This window comes from Bubalus bubalis, chromosome 1, assembly GCF_019923935.1.
Source record: "Bubalus bubalis isolate 160015118507 breed Murrah chromosome 1, NDDB_SH_1, whole genome shotgun sequence".
Lineage (NCBI taxonomy): Eukaryota > Metazoa > Chordata > Mammalia > Artiodactyla > Bovidae > Bubalus > Bubalus bubalis.
This window is the reverse complement of record NC_059157.1, coordinates 31,944,424-31,968,920: the sequence shown is the minus strand read 5'-3', so window position 1 is coordinate 31,968,920 and position 24,497 is coordinate 31,944,424. Positions and strand designations below refer to the sequence as shown.

The 24,497-nt window shown below is 39.2% G+C and overlaps 1 protein-coding gene across 9 annotated transcripts in view; it reads left to right on the top strand.

Annotated features, from left to right (window-relative positions):
* Positions 1 to 24,497, top strand: part of TENM3 (teneurin transmembrane protein 3) — a 1,064,917-nt gene that overhangs the window by 879,914 nt on the left and 160,506 nt on the right. For 7 of the 9 annotated variants that reach the window (XM_044938509.2, XM_044938511.2, XM_044938515.2 and 4 more), the window contains 2 exons: positions 12,091 to 12,189; positions 16,712 to 16,950. In XM_044938509.2, the coding sequence (XP_044794444.1) occupies positions 12,091 to 12,189; positions 16,712 to 16,950 (338 nt within the window). The remainder of the gene's footprint in view (positions 1 to 12,090; positions 12,190 to 16,711; positions 16,951 to 24,497) is intronic. The other 2 variants (XM_044938531.2, XM_044938534.2) reach the window with 1 other exon arrangement.

Below are 24,497 nucleotides of genomic sequence, written 5' to 3'. Positions count from 1 at the left end.
ACTTCAGCTGCCTCAGTACATAATAATAGCCGCTGCCAGAATATAGAGCAGCTGAAGAAAAGCTTGCACTGGACTCCGGATAGCAGTGGTACTTAAAGGTGCGGTACAGAGACACTCCCTGAGAAGCCTGACCCTCAGCAATTGTAAAGTTAATTGCCTGCAAGTTCCTCATTTATATATGTGAATTAAGTAGCTTAGTAGTTACCTATTAGATGTTAACCAAGTGGCTCATATGTAGCTATTTAATAAAAGATTTATTAAAGTCTTGTTTTATTATGAAGTCTACTTTGGCATGGATAGCTCGTTAGTTATGTTCCCATAGCTTTTTACTTTGTAGCTCAGTAATGTTTTGCTAATTATTAATGTATGAAAACGCATATTCAGTTACCTTTTTATTACTGCAATTTTAATTTAAATATTGAGATATCTTAGGCTGCTTTAATGGGAAATCAATGGGTATATCTTTTTTAAAAAATATGTAAACAGATGTATGATGTACTAAAGTAAGATATTTTCCTCCCCCCCCCCCCCCTTTTGTCTTTACTTTAAATGGTTCTAAGGAAAAGGAAAGACAACCAGGTCTGAGTTGGCCTTGGCTATTAGAAATCTAGGCAGCAACACACGTACTGGCTGTTCAGTGCCAGGGGAAAGCCTTCCCAGTTGAAAAATTGTACTTCCACCTACAAGCTGATAACCAGCTACCTTTAGCAAGGTAGTAAGTAGTAAGATCCTGCTTCATTAAAGACACAGCTTTAAGTGAAATTTCACTGGAAAGGTGATCCACTGACTTACTTTACTAATTGATGCCATATCCTTTTTTTAATTGCAGTTTTTTGTTTCCTTTCTAATCCTATATTTTATTGGAGTATAACTGTTCAATATATTTTGAGGAAACCCAAGAACACCTGTGGGAAAAGAGGAACCCACAAAATATGGTAACAAGAAGTAACAATGAAAAAGCTCAGGTTCCAGAACATAAACTTCAAAATCGGATGTGGGCCTCAGCTAAGAAATTTTTTGAGAGTCTCACTGTCTCCATTTTTCTTTTGTTTTGTTTGTTTTTACAAACACCCTGTAAACTCATCTAAAATTGCATGTTAGTGAATAGTCAAAATCAAAGGGATTCCAAGATCTCTTGAGATACTTTGTCTTTAATAACTTTTGTTATTTGCTAAAAGGCCCATAGAGGGATATGTGTGTCCAGTTGTAAGAGTCATAGAAAGACAGGGGAGGACAGAGGTGTGATACAAGAAGGCTTGCTAGGAGGTGTTTGTATTTAAGACTTGTCTCGATGTAACCAGAAGTGGGGTCTGGCTGCTCACAATTCAAAAGCCATTGAAGAGGCCAGGTTAGTGGAAAGGAAAGTTTGCTTTATTTTGGATGCCAGCCACCGAGGGGAGGGCAGTCTCCTGTCCAAAGTCCCCCTCCTCCTGACCATCAATGGGCAAGAGCTTTTACAGGCTGAGGGAGGGGCTGCGTGCAGAAATAGCAGAGTCATCTCTGAAACGCATCTGGATGCTGGTCATCAATGGGCTGGTCAGCCTCATCTTGATTATTTTAGGTACAGTTAGTCTTCAGTTCCATGGGCGGTTTGTTTCCATTTCCTTGAAGCCAGTTCTCAGAATTGTGGCAGCTTATGTCATGGTTACTGCCTGGTCATCATGTAATTACCTTCTCCATATGGTTAGGGTTTCAGCATCTGTAAGACAGCTCACAGGATATGGCTCCGCATATAATCTATAGCCCTCGAGGAGGAACTAAAGGTCCTTGACTATGTTTAATGACTACGTTATTATTTGGTCTCGTTTGACTTTTCCTTTGTTTCTGCATGTTCTCACTTCTCTGATTAAATTTATTCTTTGGCTAAAGTTTTTCCACAGACAAAGGCAGGCTGAGGACCTGGGACATTTCATCCATTTGTAGCTTAAAAATGTATCTCAGTGAGAGGAGGATAATTCCAGAAGCTGCTATACTCTTAGCTCAATGCCTGTGTTCTATCATAACCATATAATTTATCGTCCAACCAGGACAGCGTGAGAGCGACAGGAGACACAGGAACTACAGGCATAAACTGAGGCTGTTCTTGGCAAAGAGGCATATGTACCCCAACGAAGTTTTATTCCCAAGAGTAAAGTTCCTTTTTAAGTTCAAATTATTTTACACATAAGGTAAATAATAACACAGAGAGGAAGTAAAAGAGGCAGTAGGAAGGCAGCCATTAGTTGAATACATGTGTGATTCCTACTTTGAGATTTTCTAGTTTTTATTGCCAATTTGTAGCAAATATTTAACCCTTCCCAGAAAAAAACTGCCGTTGGCCTCCAAAATATGTAATTCCTAGAATGACATGTAAAATAGTCATCTTTCTTTTCTTCTTGCAATATCCAGAGAACAAGAGGGGGCACGTATTAAATCGGTGTATTGAATGGCTTTTTTATCCAAAAAGTTCAAATTTAATTTCTTAAATGTCAGATGTTAGAGGTAAATCATATTAACTAAAAATATTGAAGAGAAAATTTGATCCTGAATTTACTCAAACAATGGGCCTCTGTGTCTCTCCAGTAGCATTATAATTTGGTTTCTGAAACCATTCTGTTATATTAAAGGAGACCTCATTCTAAAATATGAGATAAAGATTCACAGATGATTACTAAGATAAGTGAAAGTGAAAGCATAATTTTTAAATGTGAAATTACTACTAACCAGTTGTAATGCTATAGCCCCAACTAGGTTGTTTAACAGGCATCATGCCAATAATTAAAATGAGAAAGTAGGCTGTGGACTAATCATACTCTAAAATTTTGACTCTCAGGAGGCCGTATTGATATATATTCCTTAAGATCTAGTAGATATATAAAAACACAGTTTAGCATCATGAGACAAACACAAGCTTTGCAGTTAGACCTGATTTTTAATCCTAGATCCATCATTTAAACTAGCTATATAATAATCTACAAATTATTTAAATCTGAGGTCAGTTTCCGATGCAATAATAATATCACCTCAAAAATGTTGTATTAAATGAAATAATGTAAGCAAAGCCTCTAGAACATAATAGGTGCTTCATAAATGTTTTTTAATTTGACCAGATAATAACAACCATTGCATAGGATAAGATAACCTAATTGGTTAAGAGTTGAGCAGATATCTTTTATCATTAAGTAGCTCTCTTCTCTCCAAAAACGAGAAACGTATGTTTTAACTGGAGTATTTATGTCTAATTTATCTTTATGTGTGAGGTAGTCTAAGACTAAACCATAGTTTTACCAGAATAAAATCTCTTGTGTTTTTCACTATTCCTGTCATTCAGCAAAAAGAAGGTAAATTTATGCAGATAGGAACCCCAAGTCTGTTCATTTTGTTCTTGAGAAGAAAAAAGAAATCTTCAAATTATAATGAAAGGCAACTATTCATATCCCTGAAACGTTTAATTAACTAAAGTAATAAATGTTTGGAATGAATCCATAAAAACCTTGATAGATGCATTGTCTTCACATCAGTCAGAAGCGAGACCCCAGTTGTGTTTTAAGGCTTTTAAAGCTTTAGGTATCTTTTGAGTATGATGAAGTTACTGTACAATAGAGTAGGAGTGTTATTTTGTTTAATTGAGGTGAACCAGTTTTTTTTAATAGCAATTAAGATACCAAGAACGTATGCATTAATCATTTGCTAAAGGCTTTAAATGACTTTTTGAAAGCATAATTCCCTCCAATTGCAAATACTGTGTACTCTGATAATGTCTGGTTTTGGATAACCAGCAATCTGTATAAAATATTCATATATGATAACCTTAATTTCCACGATACCTAGGGAAATGAATTCTTAATTACTCCTAACACATTTCTAGTCGCTTCTCTGAGCATGATCAAAGTAAAAGGTCACCTGTGCGGTTACTCTGGTCACAGCTAATGACTGTGATTTTGGCATTACCTTTTTTCTGTATTTGACCTATTCATTGTAAGGTGCCTCTCTTCTTCCTCAGCAACTGTTTTTGGAAGTTTTTTTTAAAAGATTCTTTTACTCTTCACTGAGATTGTCTGTGAAAACATGTTTCAGTCCTCTTTCCTTGATTGCGAGAGTATGTACCTGTGTGTGTTATCTCTACTTAGCATCATCACTTCATGTTGATTTTATCTTTTTCTAGAATACATTGTCCAAAATTAAAACGATTTTTTCTCTCTAAAGTTTCATCCTCTGGTTTCATCACCAATGAACAATGCCCTGTCAAAGACAATTGCTTTTCTTTTCCTGTGTTTCTTCATTTTGGCTTGACTGACTTTTGCCTATTTTATTTCCTTCTCCTCTCGTTTCAAGCCTGAGTCTGTTGTCCTGTTACCCCATTCTCAGAATGCTTTCTTTTTAGCCCGTAAGATTAAAATCTTGAACATACAGTTAGCCAAATAAGTTTAATACATTCTCTTTGGTAGCCCCTCTGATTCTGCTGTGACCCTCTTTATGAGTTCTTAGTATCTCACCTCATATTCCGAGCCACTTAAAATACTACTACCTAGGAATTCCCTGGCAGTCCAGTGGTTAAAACTCCATACTCCCAACACAGGGGCATGGGTTCAATCCCTGTTTGGGGAACTAAGATCCCACAGGTTGCACAATGCAGCCTCCAAAAAAAGAGTAGATTTTACAATACACACGGAGTGGGGACTTTATGAAGTTTAAATAACATAATGTTTACTCTACACACTTTCAATAGGGCCTCAATAAGCTTTCCTTAGAACACTCACCACTCTTTGGGCTGATCGCTTTCCGTTCTGTTTTATTAAATACTTCTTGCTCTCCATCACACATTTGATTGACGAGGATACCTTCCACATCTCTTAAAACCCTGGAACGTTTTTATTCTTCATCAGCTTACATCAACACCTGAAATTATTGTTTTCATAGATCACGCTTCCTTCTCAAATTTATAGAAAGAGCTTTGCTGAACAATTTTAAGGCATCAATAATTAAATGAATTAATAAAATAGATTAAATCTTGTTCAAATAGCACATAGGAATTTTAAGATCTCCTTTTTTGTTTCTATTTTAATTTTAATATATTTAGTATGTAATAACTCCCAACAGTAGTATAATTGATATCTTAAAACATGTAGGAAACTATCTAATGTAGGTTTGGGTCTTTGATATCATGGCTACACAATTAAAACAGCTAAAATGTATCAAAGACTAAGAAGCTATTTTAGCCATTTTGATAATAGTTTTAAAAATTGTGCATATTTAATCTAGTTGTTCAGTTCTTAATGCTCCCAAGCAAACTCTGCAGGATGATTTGTTACTTGATTATAGACATGTTTAAGTTAAAACAAGTCATAGTAAAAATATTTTTCTTCCCATTATAGCCTTATGTATTTTTTACAAATGTGATTATACTTAAAGTTTACATTGTATGTCTCTCCTTATTTAAAACTGAAAAGTAAATGTAAGACAGTAAAAAGGTTACTAAAGTACATTTCCCGCAAATCACCTTCATACTGTCCAGAATTTTGCCTCCCGGTTTTCAAAGATCAATTAACACATGATGCTGTATTTACCAAGTACATGTTTGTGTACTCAGTATGACTACAGATGATACAAGGGCAGTTGCCAAAATGTACAGTTATCAATACATTCATATTGCAATTTTTTGGTAAAATATCATAAAACAATTTTTTCTCTCAATCCTCTTTTTGTCAACCGCTAATGGTGCATATTAATTCAGGTAATAGCAGCGAAATATATCTTGTTTATAAACTTTTCATTTAAGACATTTTTCTTGTTGGGAACACCTCCTAGTGTGAAAGCTGTCCAAAGATAATAGCACATCAATTCAAAAGTGTAATAGATTTGAGGCCACAACATGCTATCAGCATGAAGTAGTTTATCAGTCTCACTAACTCACTGTGTCGCAGCTAGACTCATGACACATTTGTTCTTTTGTTTTCATGTCAAAATATGTAATTTACATTCTAATGCTGATTACTCCCGTGGAGGAGGTTTAATTTTCTTATTTAAAATATTTTTTAAATGCATACCACAATTAATTTAAAGGTAATACAAGAACAGGCATTTTAATTAGTAGGAGTTTAAAATATTTCCTTTTTTGCACAATATATTACTTAATATAAAATATTTTCAGTTGTTTATAGTGATAATACCTTTACATCGGAAGCAAAATAATTCATCTATTTTGAACAAGCCCTGACCAGTTCTTAGAAAATTTATCCACACACCCAACACGCATCACCTTTTCTAGACTCCTTCTGTTTAGAAATGAGCAGAAATCAATTCTTTTAATTCATTTCGCTGCACTGGGTTCTTTGGTTGTGGCTTGCAGACTCGCATTTGCAGCATGTGGGATCTGGTTCCCTGACCAGGCATCAAACCCGGGCCCCCTGTATCGGAAGCATAAAGTCTTAGCCACTGGACCTCCAGAAGTCCCCAAAATTAGCAAAAATTAAATTATCAAAATGCAAAGTGAAAAATATTGAGGTTTGTCGTTGATTCACGGTAGGCAAATTTTGTTTTTTCTCAACTGTTTCACCTTTTCATCAATCCTTGAGACAAGCCTATTCAGTTTTAATATCCCATTTGACAATTTTTTATTCTTTGTTTTAGCTTTTGGCAAGTGCTGCTTCAGCACAGTGGTTGCTGAAGAAGTTAATTAAAAACTAGTTCTCCAAATACTTTTTACTTTCCTCCTACCAGTTAAGTAACTCTTCACTGGTTCTCTTACTCACCGTTGAAAACATGTTCTAAAATAATATCTAAAGGATGAAAGGAAAATCTTCAACTGTAATAATGAGGATTCAATGTAGGATTTCTTTTTTCAAATATACTAGAATTCTGCTCCCTCTGAACCTCAGTGAGAGAATTTTTTTTTCACTGTGTAGTTTTCGTGGTTCAGAAGCTCCTAGTTCTGCAACCTTTGTCAGGACATGTGTGGTAGTGCACACACCATGGTCAGTGCTGAGAAAGTCACCCCGATTGTCACTGCTTGGTCCTAAGCTGCTTCAAAGGGGAAAAGTCAGGGAGAACTAATGTTCTACAGGAAAATACTCATTTGTTTCTTTTGCCTCATAGTGACAGATGTGTAAGGAGGTAAGGAGATTAGATTTGTGTGTGTGTATGTGTGTGTGTGTATCCAGTGCTTTTAAAATGTTTAGAATTGATTTTTCCAGAAGTATTTCCTAATAGAGAATGAGTAGAGATAACTCTTTCTTTTAATTCAGGTAATAACATGGAAGCAAAATATTTAGAGAAAAAAGGAGAATATATAAAGACAGAAAGGTTACGAGTGGAGAAATAGCATTATCTGTATGAACAAAAGTAGTGAAACCTTTTGGGAAGTTGTAGATACCCAAGATGGATTATCAGGTAGCCTTCTACATGACTGACAAATCCAAGTACTAAGTTCAATGAAAAAAGGAAAGAACTCTCTAAAAAAGAGGTCCTAATGGAATAAGGTGGTTTGTTGGTGAATGTCTGATAAGCACATAATATAGATACTCTGGGAAACAAAGAAGAACCAGGGTAGAATGGACCCCAGTGTCTCATTTAGAGATAAGTAAGAGTCAATAAATGTGGTAGGCATTTAAAAGTGGCAATGAAATTAGAAAGGACGCAGGAACCAGTTTCTTAACAAACAGGTGAAATCGAAGGGGAAGAACAGTAAAGGAAAGGTTGTTGCAAGTAAAAAATAAAGAGTGAGATGACATAATACGGTGAAAAATGGTTAGGCCTTTGGATCCTGAGGTCGGATGGATCAAGCCTCATGTCCTACACATTCCATTTGCTCTAAACTACTTGAAGAGAGCTAGCAGCAGTGACTGTTTAAGCAAGAGTCTTTGGGTTGATTTTCTGTTTTGTTATACAACCTGGATGGGAGTCTTGAAGCTAAACCAAAGCTAAGAAACTAACACACCAGTTCCTTTACTGCAGTGGTTCTCAAAAGTATGGTCCCTGGACCCAGAAGCATGAGCTGCTGGGGTTCCACCCCAGACCTTCTATGTCTTAACAATCCCTTCCAAGGGATTCTGGTGCAAGCTGAAGTTTGAGAACCACTGCTTTGATGTATGTAATAGTCTCAAAGCACATTTCTGCACCTGTTGGTGGCCTAAGCCTTGACTATGTAAATTCTCAAGGTTCTACCAAAACCTGTGAGTCCAAAATCAATCTGATGGAAGGCTCCATGAGAAAGATGGGTGACTGCAGAATACTCTATGCAGTCTTATGCAGATGTTAGCGTGGGTGGGCTACTCCATGAAAATTCATAGCAGCGTCTACAATCTCTTAGTTCTGGAATCTTCACAGAACTCCTGAGTGCCCTCATCCTCAACTGATGGAGATTCTTTCCAAACAGTTAGGTATTTAAGAACAGTAAGTAATTCCCCAGGTATCTCTGGGTATCTATTGAGCATCAGTCCCTGAAAGGTAAGGAAAACTAACAGGAACCCAGCCTTGAATAGAGATAGCTAATTTTCTAAATGGACTTGCTTTCTTTAGATTTCTGTTTAATAGCGGCCCCCAAAATTTATATTTGCTTGGATCATTATCCTGAAGCCCATCACTTCAATAAACGGCTTTTTTAGGTCTTTTAATCAGTCACAAACACATTGCTAAAAATATATTTAGCAGATAATCCAATTGGCCTTGAGATTGAAAAATCAGAATTTGATAGTGAAAATGCTCAATAATGAAGCACAGGTTTTAAGGTTCAAAGTTCTTAGGTAATAGTTCATATCATCTTTCAGTTTTATCATTTCTTACATACTGGCAAATATTTGGGGCTATTTTAACTCGTGCGATGTTTAATATATATACTCTCCATGATAGACCACAAGTAATTAAGTCAGGGGTAATTGGCAATATGGAAGACAACATACAGTAATTAAATTTTTTATATTAAAAAAAAATTTTTTTTAATATTTTGTCTTAAGATGAATTCCAGGGAAACCATCCATTGTTTCGGCATTATCAAGTGACTAAAACTATCTGAACTCAGTAGTTAATTTTAGCTTTCTTATATTACCACGTAAATTTAATCCACAAGTATGGGATTCATTTGCTTTAAATCTGAAAATGTCATTTCGGAAGAGTCGTTTGAAGTTGTGGGAATCTTATGAGACCTTTAATAAGCCTCTTAAATCTAGAAAGTTATATTTTGCCAGAAGGAAAAAGAACCTATACCTTCAAATTTCTTGAGCTCTTAAGTGAGAACTTTGGATTCTGAAAAGGCTGTAAATTTGGCCAAATAGAGCCCATCTTTCTTCTTACCGGCGCATTGTCTTTGAAATCAGAGCATCCAATTTGAAGCAAGCAATCTATATTCTGGGTAAGTTTTTTTTTTATTGATTTGCCTAGAAACATAAAAAGCAAGGCATCAAGACATTTAAACAGTTCACATTTAGCTTGATGTAAATTACTCTCTCTGTTCAACAGAGACTGCAAGAAGAGGAAGAAAGTATCAATAATTCCTACGCAATAGAGCCTTTCTCCCAGTTAGATGGAACAGGCTGTGGACAATAGAAATGTTTCTCCAGATGCCTGTATCTCACCAGTGAAGGTTTCAGCTGTGCCTTAGGGATTGAAACTGAACACTGGCTATTATTCTGTTTTTCATTCTAATCATTTGCTTTGTTTGCTCATCTCTCAAAAGGTTTTTAACACTGTATAAAGCATTGAAAGGGGGGAAAAACTATTTTTCTGTGAAGATAACCAATTATGAAGTTAATCTATTAAAATTTCATTCAGTGGTTACACACTTTCTTGTTGACTTTTATCTTCCATCCCAGTGGCCCCCTGAGGAAATCACTCACACAGCTTTAAATGATACTGTAACACAGTTTTCTGGGGTGCTTCTCCCCGTCTGGTCCCTATAATTTCCGACTTACTAAGCCATGTTCTTTGATTTTAGAGGAACATCACGATTATATTAACCTCCTGAACAAAAGACTGGTCTTAACCTGTTTATTTCCTGGTGACGCTTGTACAATTACAGTTTAATTATATCTTATAACTTGTTCAGTTTTGTACGTGATGTTAGGATCTTATAAAATGAGCGCTGAATGAGTTGATATTACATATAATATAGAAAGGCATATTTAAAATAACTCAAAAAGCCCTATTATTTCTTCACTAAAAATTTTAATGATAGTCAAGTTTTTTCAAAGTAATTACTTTGAAAGACTAACTCCATCAAAAGTGAAGAGTTAGCAAGGAACAAAACATACCTGCTGAGAGATTGAGTAAAAGAGTGAAATAAATGATTGGAAGCAGCTGTAAGTGGCCTGAGGTAAGGGTAGATGGACATAATGAGTGGGCATACGGAGGTGATTGTAGTAACCACTGTAGATGTATTGTGAGGGTTCAGTATTAAAAACATGGCATTTCACTCGAGAGTAGAAGAAAATTTGAAATGAAAATGTTACTTGTGCCCGTTCTTGGCTTTGGCCAAATTAAAATGAGGACGTTGAGCTTCAAGAACTCGGAAGAGCTGCTCCACCCTGGCAATGAAGCAAAATGAATGAAACAGAGAACAAAAGCAAGGGAGAAATGCGGTGAAGGAAAGAGTACAAGATTCTCTGACAGTTGAATACTAGTGAGAGGAGGGGGCAGGCAGAAAAGAGTAATTGAAAATGAGCTCTCCGTCTGTCAGTTAGGCGTTAAGGACAGAGGTACCAACAGTGACGAAAAGGTGGGAATGGGGGCAGCAACAAAAAACAAGAGATTCAGCCTCTGTCCTGATTAATTTTCTCAGTTTTTATTTTATACTGGAGTATAGTTAATGGACAATATTGTGTTCATTTCAGGTATGCAGTAAAGTGATTCAATTATACATATACCTATATCTATTCTTTTTCATATTCTTTTCCCAGAAAAGTTATTACAGAGTACTGAGCAGAGTTCCCTGTGCTATACAGTAGGTCCTTATTGATGGTCTATTGTATATATAGTTCTGAGTGTGCATTAATCCCAACCTCCTGATTTATCCCTCCCTGCCCCACCTTTCCCCTTTGGTAACCCTAAGTTTGTTTTCTAAGTCTGTGAGTCTTTTCCTGTTTTGTCAATAAGTTTGTTTGTATCCTTTTTTAGATAGTAATTTTTAATTTGTGACATGTCCCAGGGAAAGCCCCATCACAGAATCAGAAATTAGAAGCTAGAACCAAAGGCAGAAAGCTGAAATGAAAAGGTTGGTCTGAAGGCAGATCAACAAAGAAACAGATTTTTGAACTTCAGAAAAAAAAAAACGAGCAGCTATTAATTGTGCTTAATACCAGGTGACCCTCCCCACGTGTGTTTTCGCTGCTCCGCGGCCTTACAGTTAATGATGCCACGCAGTTCCATGAGGCTGTTTGTTGTTGTTAATAGAATCCCCCTCAAGATTCCAAAGCCACAAAGCAACGTAAAATGTTCGGTGACCTTCTGTACCGGCTGTCTTTGGGGCTTTGAAATTGATTTTCCTCATCCCAGTCTCTGATAGTCTCTCTTCAAGTGTGCATCTCTAGTTCATCACCAGAGTGAAAATGGTGGCACAAATAGCAGAGGAGCTGGAGGCAGGCACCACGCCGGGCATCATTAGAAACATCAGAAAAAAAATCAGCCGGCTCTGGTGTGCTCTGTGTTACAAAGAGGCTGCTGCTGCTGCTTCTATTTTATTGCCGAATACAATGGGGGAACATTCTCCCCGGATCCGCTGGTTTCATTCCCAAATACGGTCTGAGAAGGAAACAGCATCTCTCCCTTTATTCTCCAAACCTTGTGTGGATGCCGGATCCGAAGCATATGCTTTTGATAGTAATTTTTGCAGAATTTTTGATATATGAGAAGCATGTTCCCAAGGCTGTATGACCTGGCAAAGTGTCACAGGGTGGGAAAGACTGTCATGACATACACAGGAGTAGGTGCCTTAGAATTAGGTGATGAAAGAATTTTCTGGAAACTCCTTGTGTACTTTTCATGTAGTTCATTTCTTAGGTATTTGTGGAGCTCCAGACATAAACTAAGCATTGTGTTCGACCTTGAAACAGTTTTGTTAAAAGTCCTGGGCTTAAAGTCGCACAATCCACTCGTCGGTCTTCCGTGTTTTCTGTATTGCAGTGGAAAGGACACTGCTGACTTGGGAGAGACGGCATCCTGTCTGAGCCTAAAAGTGGACAGATTCCTACCAAATCTGAAACCAAATGTTCTCTATAGAAAGTATGTCGACACAGAACTTTTCTACTAGTCTAGTTAATGTCTAAGAGGTTTTTGCATGTGTGTTTTAACCTGTTTTGAAGCCTTAAAGATTCCTAAAGGAATCATCCTCGCATGAACAATACCATTTGTAAATGCTTTCAAAATGCATCCGTTTAAGCAGTCTTTACGAATTCTTTGTGTACTTACATACTAAGAAGCCATCCAAAACTATTGAAGACCAGTGATTCTAGAATAAAATTCATGGGTGATTTGATTTCTCTTTCAATGTTTTTATAATGTTTCTTTATTTACTATGCAAATCTCTAACGTACTAATTTGAGGACCCCCTGACATAGAAAGTCATTTACACAGAGGAAGAGGGAATGCACTTCTGAGGTTTAAAGACAGTGGCAATAAATACATAAAAATTCTATTTTCTCTTGCAGAAACAAAAGTAAACTTATGTATTAAATAACTTAGAAACTCTTTGAAAGTTAAGAGTCTTCAGTTCCACTCACATTGATAAACAATATATTTTTGAGTAATATATTTTTGTTTTCAACAATGTCTCAAAGTTACATTTTACTCTAAGAAAAATAATAATTTCATAGTGGCTCAAGCCTGGATCTTGAAAGAATTCTTTTCCAGGATCAGCAGAGCAGGTAGACATCATGTACTGATACCACAAACTTCAGAAGCTGAAACAGAGGTGTCTAATTTGAAGTCAGCATGTGTCTAACTCCTTGTCTTGATCCATGTTTTCAGTGTTAAAGGCTCAGAGTCAAATCCCATTTCCTATTCAGAAATGACCCAACCACTTTGAATAAACCTTTAACACATTTTCCAGGTTGAGGTTTGTGATAATTTCCAACTTTTATTTACTTTTTGTCATTTGTTTATTAGCCATGAGTCTTTGTCCCAGGTACTTTTTTCTATGAGACTCACTTTCCACATTGGCACAGTAGTCACCGTTTTCTTTATTTCACAATATTTGTGGAGCAACAAGTCTGTGCCAGGAACTCTGTAAGTCCTGAAAAGACAGAGGCGAATGAGACTTTGCGGAGTTTACATTCTAACCAGAGAAGACAGACTGCAGACTTACGCCATGGATATACCATGTGTATCCATCCACATTCGTATGCCAGAAAAATGACCTTTTTTAAAAATATTTCTGTCTATATTTTATTTGAAACTCAACCCTAGGAACTTCAGCCGGGTAATTTGGGTCTTTCCCCCACCCCTGACCCCAGACATGATGCTGTGAGCACAGCAAGCTGCCCCTCATGCTTGGAGTCTTCACCCAGATGCTGGTCTTCTGTCTGTCCCCTCAGCATCAGTCCCAGTGTCACTGCTGTGGCGGCCTGCATCCCTGTCTGCACGGCCTCTTTGCAGTGACAGCAACACACCCTCTCTTTTTTCTGCTGCCCGAGAAGCCACAGAAGTCATTCTGCTTCCCACAAACTGCGCTGAGCTGCAGGACTCTCAGGAGGGTCTCTTCAGTGTGTATTGAACACTTAACCTGGTGCTGGTTGTGAACATGTCATATACGTTACTCATTTAATCCTCATAACATGACTTCATAATAGGTAATGTTTTATTGCCATTTTATAGGTGATAAAACCAACACACAGAAAATTTGAGTAATTTAGAAACATGATCCAGGTGAAGTCTGGATTTGAACCCAGGCATGGGCTTCCCTGGTGGTTCAGATAGTAAAGAATCTGCCTACAGTGCAGGAGACCTGGGTTCGATCCCTGGGTCAGGAAGATCCCCTGGAGAAGGGAATGGCAACCCACTCCAGCATTCTTGCTTAGGAAATCCCATGGACAGAGGAGCCTGGCAGTCTACAGTCCATGGGGTCTCAGAGAGCCGGACACAACTGAGCTAACATGTTCACCTTCAGTCTGGCTCCAGAGCCCACATTCTTAATAATTAGGCTGAATATCAATATGGCAGCAGGTGCCAAAACACTGCTTCCAACATACCATTTAATTCAGGTTATAAACTTTAAAGTTTGCTTTGTAAAGTAGTTCTCTGGGGGGAAATGGACCTCATAATATGGTCATTAGCATAATTTATAGAAGTAGTTACTTGTCATCTGCATGTGTTCTAATTTTGTGGTTGACAAAGCCTTTTTAGATGCATTAACTTCTTTACAGCTTTGTAAGGTAAGTAAGTCATTAGCTTCATTTTACACATGAAAACAGGATCCTAAATTTAGGAAATGTTAGATCAGGAACTTAAACCTAAATCTTCTGATTTCTAAGCTAGAATTCTTTCCACTATACCCGTGAGGCAAATTTTCATGACTTTTACCATATCTGTACATCAGCTATACATTTATCCACTTAATAATTTTTCTGGAAATAGGTTCTTTGTAACTTAAATCCCTGGTTAGCCTTGCCTAAGCAATAATATGTTGTTAAATCATAAGCTTGTTTCTTCTTTCATTTCTCCACACTTACTTTTGCTGGTGGTTGTTGTTGTTTAGTCACTAAGCCCTGGCTAACTCTTTTGCACCCCATGAACTATTGCCCACCAGGCTCCTCTGTCCATGGGATTTCCTAGGCAAGAATACTTGAGTGGGTCGTCATTTCCTTCTCCAGGGGCTCTTCCTGACCCAGGGATACAACCCACGTTTCCTGCATTGGCAGGTGGATTCTTTACCACTGGGGCACCTGGGAAGCCCCACATTGTGCTCACTGTATTCCAGGTACTTTACAGTAAGAACATTAACTCATTTAAGCCTAATAACAACTATTCTTGTTTTCCATGTTGAGAAACCAAAACACAGAGAGGGGGTAAATACCTTCCCCAAGGACACATACCTAGTGTAGTAAACCAGGATTTGAACCTCAGCAATCGGCCTTCTAGGTTCTGTCCTTTAACCCCTTGTTCATGTTGAGTTGCTTCAGTCATGTCCGACTCTGTATGCACCTGGCTCCTCTATCCATGGGATTCTCCAGGCCGGAATACTGGAGTGGGTTGCCATGCCTCCCCCAGGGGATGTTCCTGACCCAGGGATTGAACCCCTGTCTCTTTTGTCTCCGGCCTTGGCAAGCAGGTTCTTTACCACTTTAGTACCACCTGGGAAGCCCCTTTAACCCCCTTAACTTGTTTGATATACTCAGTCTATTTTCTAATAGCCATTAAAACAAATTCCTTTGTATTACAATTTAAAATATCCAGCTGTATCCCATCTAAAATCATCTTGCATGCAGACTGTTTTGTACCATGATGGAACACTCTAGATTATTTCCTATAGTCTCCTGCATAGGAAAGAGAGCAGAGTCTGTTGACCTCACTCAACATGTTATTAGGGAAAATAATAGAAAAGGTTAGGACACAAAGTAAAAACACAGTAACATACTCACATGCTATGAAATTTCAAACGTGAAAAACATGATGCTTTTGTCTCAATTTGAGGACATTTAATGTTCATAGGAATCTTAAAACTAGTCGTCTTTTATGAAGAATTACCTGTCACTCCTTTCGTGTGATCACTCAATTTCTGCTTAGACATTTTCAAGAGAGCAGAGAACTTTCAGAGGCGGTTTGTGCCACTGTTGTTCAGCTCAAACCATTAGGGAATCTCTTCGTGTGTGTGCTTGTGTGTCCTCAACCGCTCAGTCGTGTCTCTTTGCAACTGTGTGGACTCTAGCCCTCCAGGCTCCTCTGCCCATGAGATTTTTTCAGACAAGAATACTGGAGTGGGTTGCCATTTCCTACTCCAGGGATCGAACCCAAATCTCTTGCATCCCCTGCATTGGCAGGCAGATTCTTTACCATTGCACCACCTGGGAAGCTGATCTAAAAACTTGCTTCACTAGCCTCTTCATTCATTGAGGCTGGTTTTAGAAAGTGTTCTGTGTTTCCTTCCCTTTCTCCATCCCTCACCCCCACTAGACTCACTTTGCTGGTTATGTTTGACATAAGCAAAAGATTAAAATTAGTTTGCCTCCCTTGACAACTAGCCAGCCACCTGTGGCCAAGCTTGGCAGTACTCGATATGGGTGGTGGGAGGTGGGGGACAGGTGAGGATTTTCCAAGCACGTCCAGGAAAGAAAGCAGCCTGTTGTACGTGATCGTGCGTGCTTGTGTATGTAGGCGTACATATCCTCACATGGAGCAAAGCCACACGCAGCTGTAAAGTCATGTCATTGCTTTCCTTCCCTGAAATGTGAAGGTGTTCTGAAGGCAGTTCATAACAGGAACTTCCAGAATGGTTTTGTGCAGGAAAATGGTGTGACTAGAACTCCTCTCCAGTCTCTCCAGACACCTACTGGAAGGGACAGGAGTCATTTGTGTGTGTAACTCCTCCTCCTCTATTCATTATAAGTCAGTCTCTTCAAAGTCATATGTTTCCGAGTTGGGTTTTTAGGTTAAAATATTTTCTTAATGTCTCATTTTTTTTTAATTCTATGTAGTAAACGATTTTAAAGCCAGAGAGAGACAGAACGAGAGGTGAGCTCATGCCTCGCTGTCTCTGTCTCTCCGATCACAGTGTATTTGTATCTTACAATGATTTTCTTCTGTCCTGCAGGCATTTCCTATTCAAAACAGGAACAGGGACCACGCCACTGTTCAGCACTGCCACCCCAGGATACACGATGGCCTCTGGCTCTGTTTACTCGCCACCTACTCGGCCACTACCTAGAAACACCCTATCAAGAAGTGCTTTTAAATTCAAGAAGTCTTCAAAGTACTGTAGCTGGAAATGTACCGCCCTGTGCGCTGTAGGGGTCTCAGTGCTCCTGGCAATACTGCTGTCGTATTTTATAGGTAAGAGCCCGTTTCTAGAACTCTTTTGTCTATACATTGGGACGTTGCCTGATTGTTCAGTTGGTTTTATGTGTTTATTTGGACAGGGCTTGTATTCAGAGGTTATACATCATGGGCGAGAAGTTGGTCCTGATATATGATAAATGGTCATTCTCATTATGTAGATGAATGGAGAAGCTGTGTTTGCGTGAAGTGCGAGGTCTGCCTTGGACACTCACTAGAGCATCCATCTGTGTTGAGTTTGTCCCTCGTGAGTGTGTTCACTTCTGTGACATTTCATGTCCGGGAAGTAATTCATGCGCTTGCAGGAATGGGCCCTGTGTAGGAATCCCCTTCAGTGCGGCGTCAATAGGGAGCTCTCTGCTCCTCCTCGTGATGTTGCCCGTCTTTCAGCCAAGCCTGTGGTCTAAATGTAAAACCCATCACTCAGAGCCATGCTTGTGCACTCAGGAACTTCTCTCCAGAGAGCTGTGCATCCATAAAACAAGGGCTGGATGATGTACACGTCCCTCTCTGTGGGTTTTCCACCTTTTTGGATGGAATATTGATCGTGGTTTTTTGTCACCTGACTGATTGGAGCTGCTAAGAGAAGTTGCAAATGTGTCTTTTCTTTAACTATTTCAGAACATAGATGAGCATTCAAGCTATTGGCAAATGGCTTATTCAAATGTCAGAAATGACCATATCCAATCTTGATCTAAGTGTGTACAGAAAGGCATACGTCATCGAAAAGCAAATCATGTTCACTGAGATAAATCACAGGGTATGTGTTTCGCCAAGAACAGCCAGTGAAGCCTCCTCAGGTTTGCAGAGCTATTGGTGATGCCTGGTGAAATTCCATAAGTGAATTAAGTGTCACGGGGCTGTCTGTGGAATAGTAGGAGCCTTTTGTGGTAAACCGGTTTCTGTCTTTAGCTATAATACTCCTTAACTATGAATTATGTCCTTAGGAAGTGAAGTGACCATCTTGAGTCACGTCATTGAAGAGCAAAGTAGAATTTTAGAGCCTGAAGGAGCTTGAGAGATAGTTGAGTTGGGGGGAGCAATGCGGTGGCACGTTACCCACTGTGACTTCCGATTCTGTGACCATGGCAACGTCACTCATGAGCCTGGCGCCCTTCCCACTAAACCTGCACACAGCCTGATCATCCTCCTCACAGGCCACTGTCCATCGGAGGTGAAAACAAGATGAGGCCTTTCTGTCATTTTTCAATCGTCTAAGTTAACTCGCTCCTTGTGAAGGTGGTCAAACCAGGTACTGAAAGAGTTGTCGCGCTCTGAGATCACACCAATGATACATCGCTGTGCTGTTTTGTAACACTCGTGGTACACAGGAATGTCACAACAAGCAAACAGATTCCTAGTGTTTAGCTAGAAAATACCCAGCCTTGAAGAGCGTCTCTACTTCTGGTTAACTATTTGTTCGTTATTTGTGTACGTCAACAATGTGCTGCTAGATAATTTTAAAGGGTTTCTCAAATGTAACAGTCATAATTGGGATGTAGTAAATTAAGCATATTAGTAGGGGACTTTTTTTTTTTAACTGCAGTACATGCTAAACTGACAAATAAGTACTACACAGGGTTGGAGTTCAGTGTCTGTATTGTTGATGTGTTGTTGGACATCGTTTCTGATCTTAAGTGCCTGTGTCCTATTAAATATTTATTTAATAGGTTGTTAAATGTTTTGAATATCAGCTCTGCTACCATTTAATTTTATTTACACTGTGTGATTAGGAAGAAAAATAGCATTTTAATGTGAGATCAGATCACTATTATTTGTGAGCCTTTCCTCCTTTTAAGGATCCGTCAATGAATATAATTGAATATCAGACTCCTAAATAAAAACTCAAAATGTTCCTTTTTTTCAAATTACCAGTTTTTACTGTTTCATGGTTAGCATCCTACTTTAAACATCTCCCTTTGATTTTATCTTTATCTGCATGGAATATTTTAAAAATATTCACGTACTCTTGTCAGTTCAACAGATAATTTGTTGAACATTTGTTGTGATTTAGTTACTGTGCTGGAAATTAAGGTGATACAATCCAAGTGTTATCTGACAAAATTACTTTTTTTTTTCCCCTTGGAGTATAATTGCTTTACAGTGTTGTATTAGTTTCTGCTGTACAATGAAGCGAATCAGCTGTGTATATATATACACATGTATGTATATATGTGCATATATTCCCTCCCTCTTGAGCCTCCCTCCCTCCCCACCCCCATCCCACCCACCTAGACTATCACAGAGCACCAGTCTGAGCTCCCTGTGCTAGACGGCAGGTTCCCTCTAGCTATCTGTTTTATACATAGTAGTGTATGTTTATCAGTGCTCCTCCCCCCATTCGTCCCACCCTCTCCTTCCAACCTCCGTGTCCACAAATCCATTCTCTATGTCTGCGTCTCTATCCCTGCCCTGCAAAAGGATCATCAGCACCATATATATGGAATCTATAAAAATTACTTTTATCATCAAAGAATTAAGCCATCCTTTTATTGCTTTACTTAGGCACACAAATATACTTGGAATTTTCACTGGTTTTTCTGTGCTTAAATAACTCCCATTCTTAACACAGTGATTTCTTTGCTGTTGTTTAGGTCAGGTAAAGAATTTCACTTCTTCATCAGTTAGCATGATAAATCTTCTTGAGAGTGAAGATACTGCCTTTACCCTTGAAAAACAGAGGAGGACACTTGGCTGTCCGGGAGGGGGTCCTTTTCTATTGAGTGGTGTAGAGCCGGGAGGGAGATTTGTCCAGGCAGATCAGCCTGATAAACCCTAGAATCAATGGGGAGACCAATGTCATCATCAGGTTGACCTTACCGCCTTTCACAAAAGCGCAGCCATCCTTAAATTGTTTCCATTCCCTTCGAGGTCCCCTTCCCTCGTATTGACTGTCAATATAAAGTCAAAGCCTTAAAGAAATAAAGGGCCTGAGGGATTATTTGTCTCCTAGAATTTTCTCACCTTCCAGTAAGGTCAAGAGAAGTTATGAGAATATAGCATTTACCAGTCTCTTCTCTAAGGTAGAATTATCTCAGAACAGTCAGAAAGGAGGGGAGAGAGGAGACAGGCTTTGTGTTTGGTGGTTTTTCCTATCTCAGGGACAAAGTGAAAGTCAATCACTCATGTCCAACTCATTATGACTCTGTGGACTGTAGCTTGCCAAGCTCCTCTGTCCATGGGATTTCCCAGGCAAGAAACTCGAGTGGGTTCCTATTTCCTTCTCCAGGGGATCTTCCTAACCCAGGGATCAGATCCGGGTTTCCTGCGTTACATTCAGATTCCTATTCCTAACCAAAATTTCAGAGACAGAAGCCGAAAAGAAAGTGAAAATTAATCCCCATAGGTCAATGTTATATCTTTGCATGCTGCTGCTGCTGCTAAGTCGCTTCAGTTGTGTCCGACTCTGTGCGACCCCATAGACAGCAGCCCACCAGCCTCCAATGTCCCTGGGATTCTCCAGGCAAGAACACTGGAGTGGGTTGCCATTTCCTTCTCCAATGCATGAAAGTGAAAAGTGAAAGTGAAGTTGCTCAGTCGTGTCTGACTCTTAACAACCTCATGGACTGCAGCCTACCAGGCTCCTCCATCCATGGGATTTTCCAGGGAAGAGTACTGGAGTGGGGTGCCATTGCCTTCTCCAATATCTTTGCATCAGTTCAGTTCAGTTCAGTCACTCAGTCATGTCCGACTCTTTGCAACCCCATGAATCGCAGCACGCCAGGCCTCCCTGTCCATCACCAACTCCCGGAGTTCACCCAGACTCACGTCCATCGAGTCAGTGATGCCATCCAGCCATCTCATCCTCTGTCGTCCCCTTCTCCTCCTGCCCCCAATCCCTCCCAGCATCAGAGTCTTTTCCAATGAGTCAACTCTTCGCATGAGGTGGCTAAAGTACTGGAGTTTCAGCTTCAGCATCATTCCCTCCAAAGAAATCCCAGGGCTGATCTCCTTCAGAATGGACTGGTTGGATCTCCTTGCAGTCCAAGGGACTCTCAAGAGTCTTCTCCAACACCACAGTTCAAAAGTATCAATTCTTCAGTGCTCAGCCTTCTTCACAATCCAACTCTCACATCCATACATGACCACAGGAAAAACCATAGCCTTGATTAGCTGGACCTCTGTTGGCAAAGTAATGTCTCTGCTTTTGAACATGCTATCTAGGTTGGTCATAACTTTCCTTCCAAGGAGTAAACGTCTTTTAATTTCATGGCAGCAGTCACCATCTGCAGTGATTTTGGAGCCCAGAAAAATAAAGTCTGACACTGTTTCCACTGTTTCCCCATCTATTTCCCATGAAGTGATGGGACCAGATGCCATGATCTTAGTTTTCTGAATGTTGAGCTTTAAGCCAACTTTTTCACTCTCGACTTTCACTTTCATCAAGAGGCTTTTGAGTTCCTCTTCACTTTCTGCCATAAGGGTGGTGTCATCTGCATATCTGAAGTTATTGATATTTCTCCCGGCAATCTTGATTCCAGTTTGTGTTTCTTCCAGTCCAGCGTTTCTCATGATGTACTCTGCATATAAGTTAAATAAGCAGGGTGACAATATACAGCCTTGACGAACTCCTTTTCCTATTTGGAACCAGTCTGTTGTTCCATGTCCAGTTCTAACTGTTGCTTCCTGACCTGCATACAGATTTCTTAAGAGGCAGATCAAGTGGTCTGGTATTCCCATCTCTTTCATATTTTTCCACAGCTTATTGTGATCCACACAGTCAAAGGCTTTGGCATAGTCAATAAAGCAGAAATAGATGTTTTTCTGGAACTCTCTTGCTTTTTCTATGATCCAGCGGATGTTGGCAATTTGATCTCTGGTTCCTCTGCCTTTTCTAAAACCAGCTTGAACATCAGGAAGTTCACGGTTCACGTATTGCTGAAGCCTGGCTTGGAGAATTTTGAGCATTGCTTTACTAGTGTGTGAGATGAGTGCCATTGTGTGGTAGTTTGAGCATTCTTTGGCCTTGCCTTTCTTTGGGATTGGAATGAAAACTGACCTTTTCCAGTCCTGTAGCCACTGCTGAGTTTTCCAAATTTTCTGGCATATTGAGTGCAACACTTTCACAGCATCATCTTTCAGGATTTGAAATAGCTCAACTGGAATTATATCACCTCCACTAGCTTTGTTTGTAGTGATGCTTTCTAAGGCCCACTTGACTTCACATTCCAGGATGTCTGGCTCTAGGTCAGTGGTCACACCATCGTGATTATCTGGGTCATGAAGATCTTTTTTGTACAGTTCTTCTGTGTATTCTTGCCACCTCTTCTTAATATCTTCTGCTTCTGTTAGGTCCATACCATTTCTGTCCTTTATCCAGCCCATCTTCGCATGAAATATTCCCTTGGTATCTCTAATTTTCTTGAAGCGATCTGATAGATAGAGTGCCTGATAAACTATGGACTGAGGTTCGTGACATTGTACAGGAGACAGGGATCAAGACCATCCCCATGGAAAAGAAATGCAGAAAAGCAAAATGGCTGTCTGGGGAGGCCTTACAAATAGCTGTGAAAAGAAGAGAAGCGAAAAGCAAAGGAGAAAAGGAAAACTATAAGCATCTGAATGCAGAGTTCCAAAGAATAGCAAGAAGAGATAAGAAAGCCTTCCTCAGTGATCAATGCAAAGAAATATCTTTGCATAGGTAACTGCTGTTAACTTTCTGGTGTCCACCGTTTCAGATATTTGTCCATGCACGTGTACACCTAGGCTTCCCTGGTAGTTCAGATGGTAAAGAATCTGCCTGCAATGCAGGAGACCCAAGTTCAATCTCTGGGTCAGGAAGATCCCCTGGAGAAGGAAATAGCAACCTACTCCAGTATTCTTGCCTGGAAAATCCCATGGACAGAGGAGCCTGGCGGGTTACAGTCCATGGCGTCGCAAAGAGTCAGACACGGCTGAGCAACTAACATACACATATACACCTAGAAGTCCATATTTTTAATGCATTTTGTACCAGATTTTTCTCATTCACTAACCTATCATTTTGGAGAAGGGAATGGCAACCCACTCCAGTATTCTTGCCTGGACAATTCCATGGACAGAGGAGCCTAGTGGACTACAATCCGTAAGGTCGCAAAGAGTCAGACATGTCTGAGTGACTAACACACACACACAGAAACTATCATTTAGCACCTATTTTTAATTAAACAATTTCCAAAAATGCATGACCATTTTCTTATGCATTTGTGTGTGTGTTTGTGTTTGCAGGGTGTCTTCCGTTGATGAAATTTTTGATCAGAATAAATTCTTTGAAAGAAATTTTCTGTGCCAAAGCATAGGCATGTCTTAAAATTATCAAGCCAGGTCCAAGTTACCCTCAGTTCATACAGCTATCAGTGCTACATATAATCAATATTTTTAATTCTTAGCAATCTCTTAGGTAAAAATATTTTATTGTCATTTTCATTTTTTACTAGTAGGGCTGAATATCTTTTCAAATGCTTATTGACCATTTGTAATTTTCCTGTACGTGTTTTAATAGCCTAGATTCCTCCATTTTTCTTTTGGGGTTTTTATTCTTTTTTTAGGGGGCAATTGTACATGTTGATTAAGGATATGAATCATTTGTCATATGTTATATATTCTTCCAATTTATTCTGAACTTTGTTTTTGGTTATCTTGCCATATACTATATGGAATTTTTTAAGTAATCAAAGTTATCAATTTTTTCTTGTCATTTCTAGTGTTCATGTTATACCTATAAAATTCTTATTTACTCCAAGTATTATTTTTTTAAAGTCACTTAAAAATTTTCTTCTGGTACTTCTATGGCTTTTTAGTAACCATTTTTAGCTCAGCATTTTTCTCATCACTCCACTCTGCATTAGAGGTTCAAATTAGCCCTTTCTTCTAGAAGCTCCCAGTCAAGTGATAAAGATGTGTGCAAATGTATGTATACTGTACACTTTTAACAGAACATGCTTTCATAACAACTTTTTCCAAATGAGAAAAAGAGAGAGAGAGAGAGAGAAGGAAAAGGAAAGAAGGAAACGCCTGCCCCTGGCTGAAGATGATGGGGAAAGACTTGATGTAGGAATAGCAGGTGATGTTTGAGAGATGCAGAGGAGTTCATTTCTCTGGGCTTGACGTCAGAATAGTTGGTGGGAGATCACCATGAGACAAGGTCGTCTGAGGCGGGGAAGGAAGAAGCAAGAGCTATCCAGAACGATGCCTGTGGAGGCTCACGATGCGGCACTGCTGTGTTCGAAGCTGCGTACGAATTTCCTCCCTTCATTTTCCCAGCAGCCCCGTGAGTTCTCTCTGTTTAACAAATAGGATAGTCTTAGAAAGGCACTTCACCTTAAAGTCACACGGGCCAGTAAATGATGGAAGCTGGACTGGAAACCGCCAAGGATCCCAGAACATTATCTACGGGGCCTCCCATAAGGTTTTTGAAGAACTGGTAAGAGGGAAGAAACTGAAGAAATGGAAGCATTGTAATGAAAAAGCATCACATTTATGTTTTGAAAAATTGCTCTAGCAGCATTCCAAAATATGCAATTCTAAGACAGAAAGTCCGAACTTGGGCTTTTCAGACTTAACAG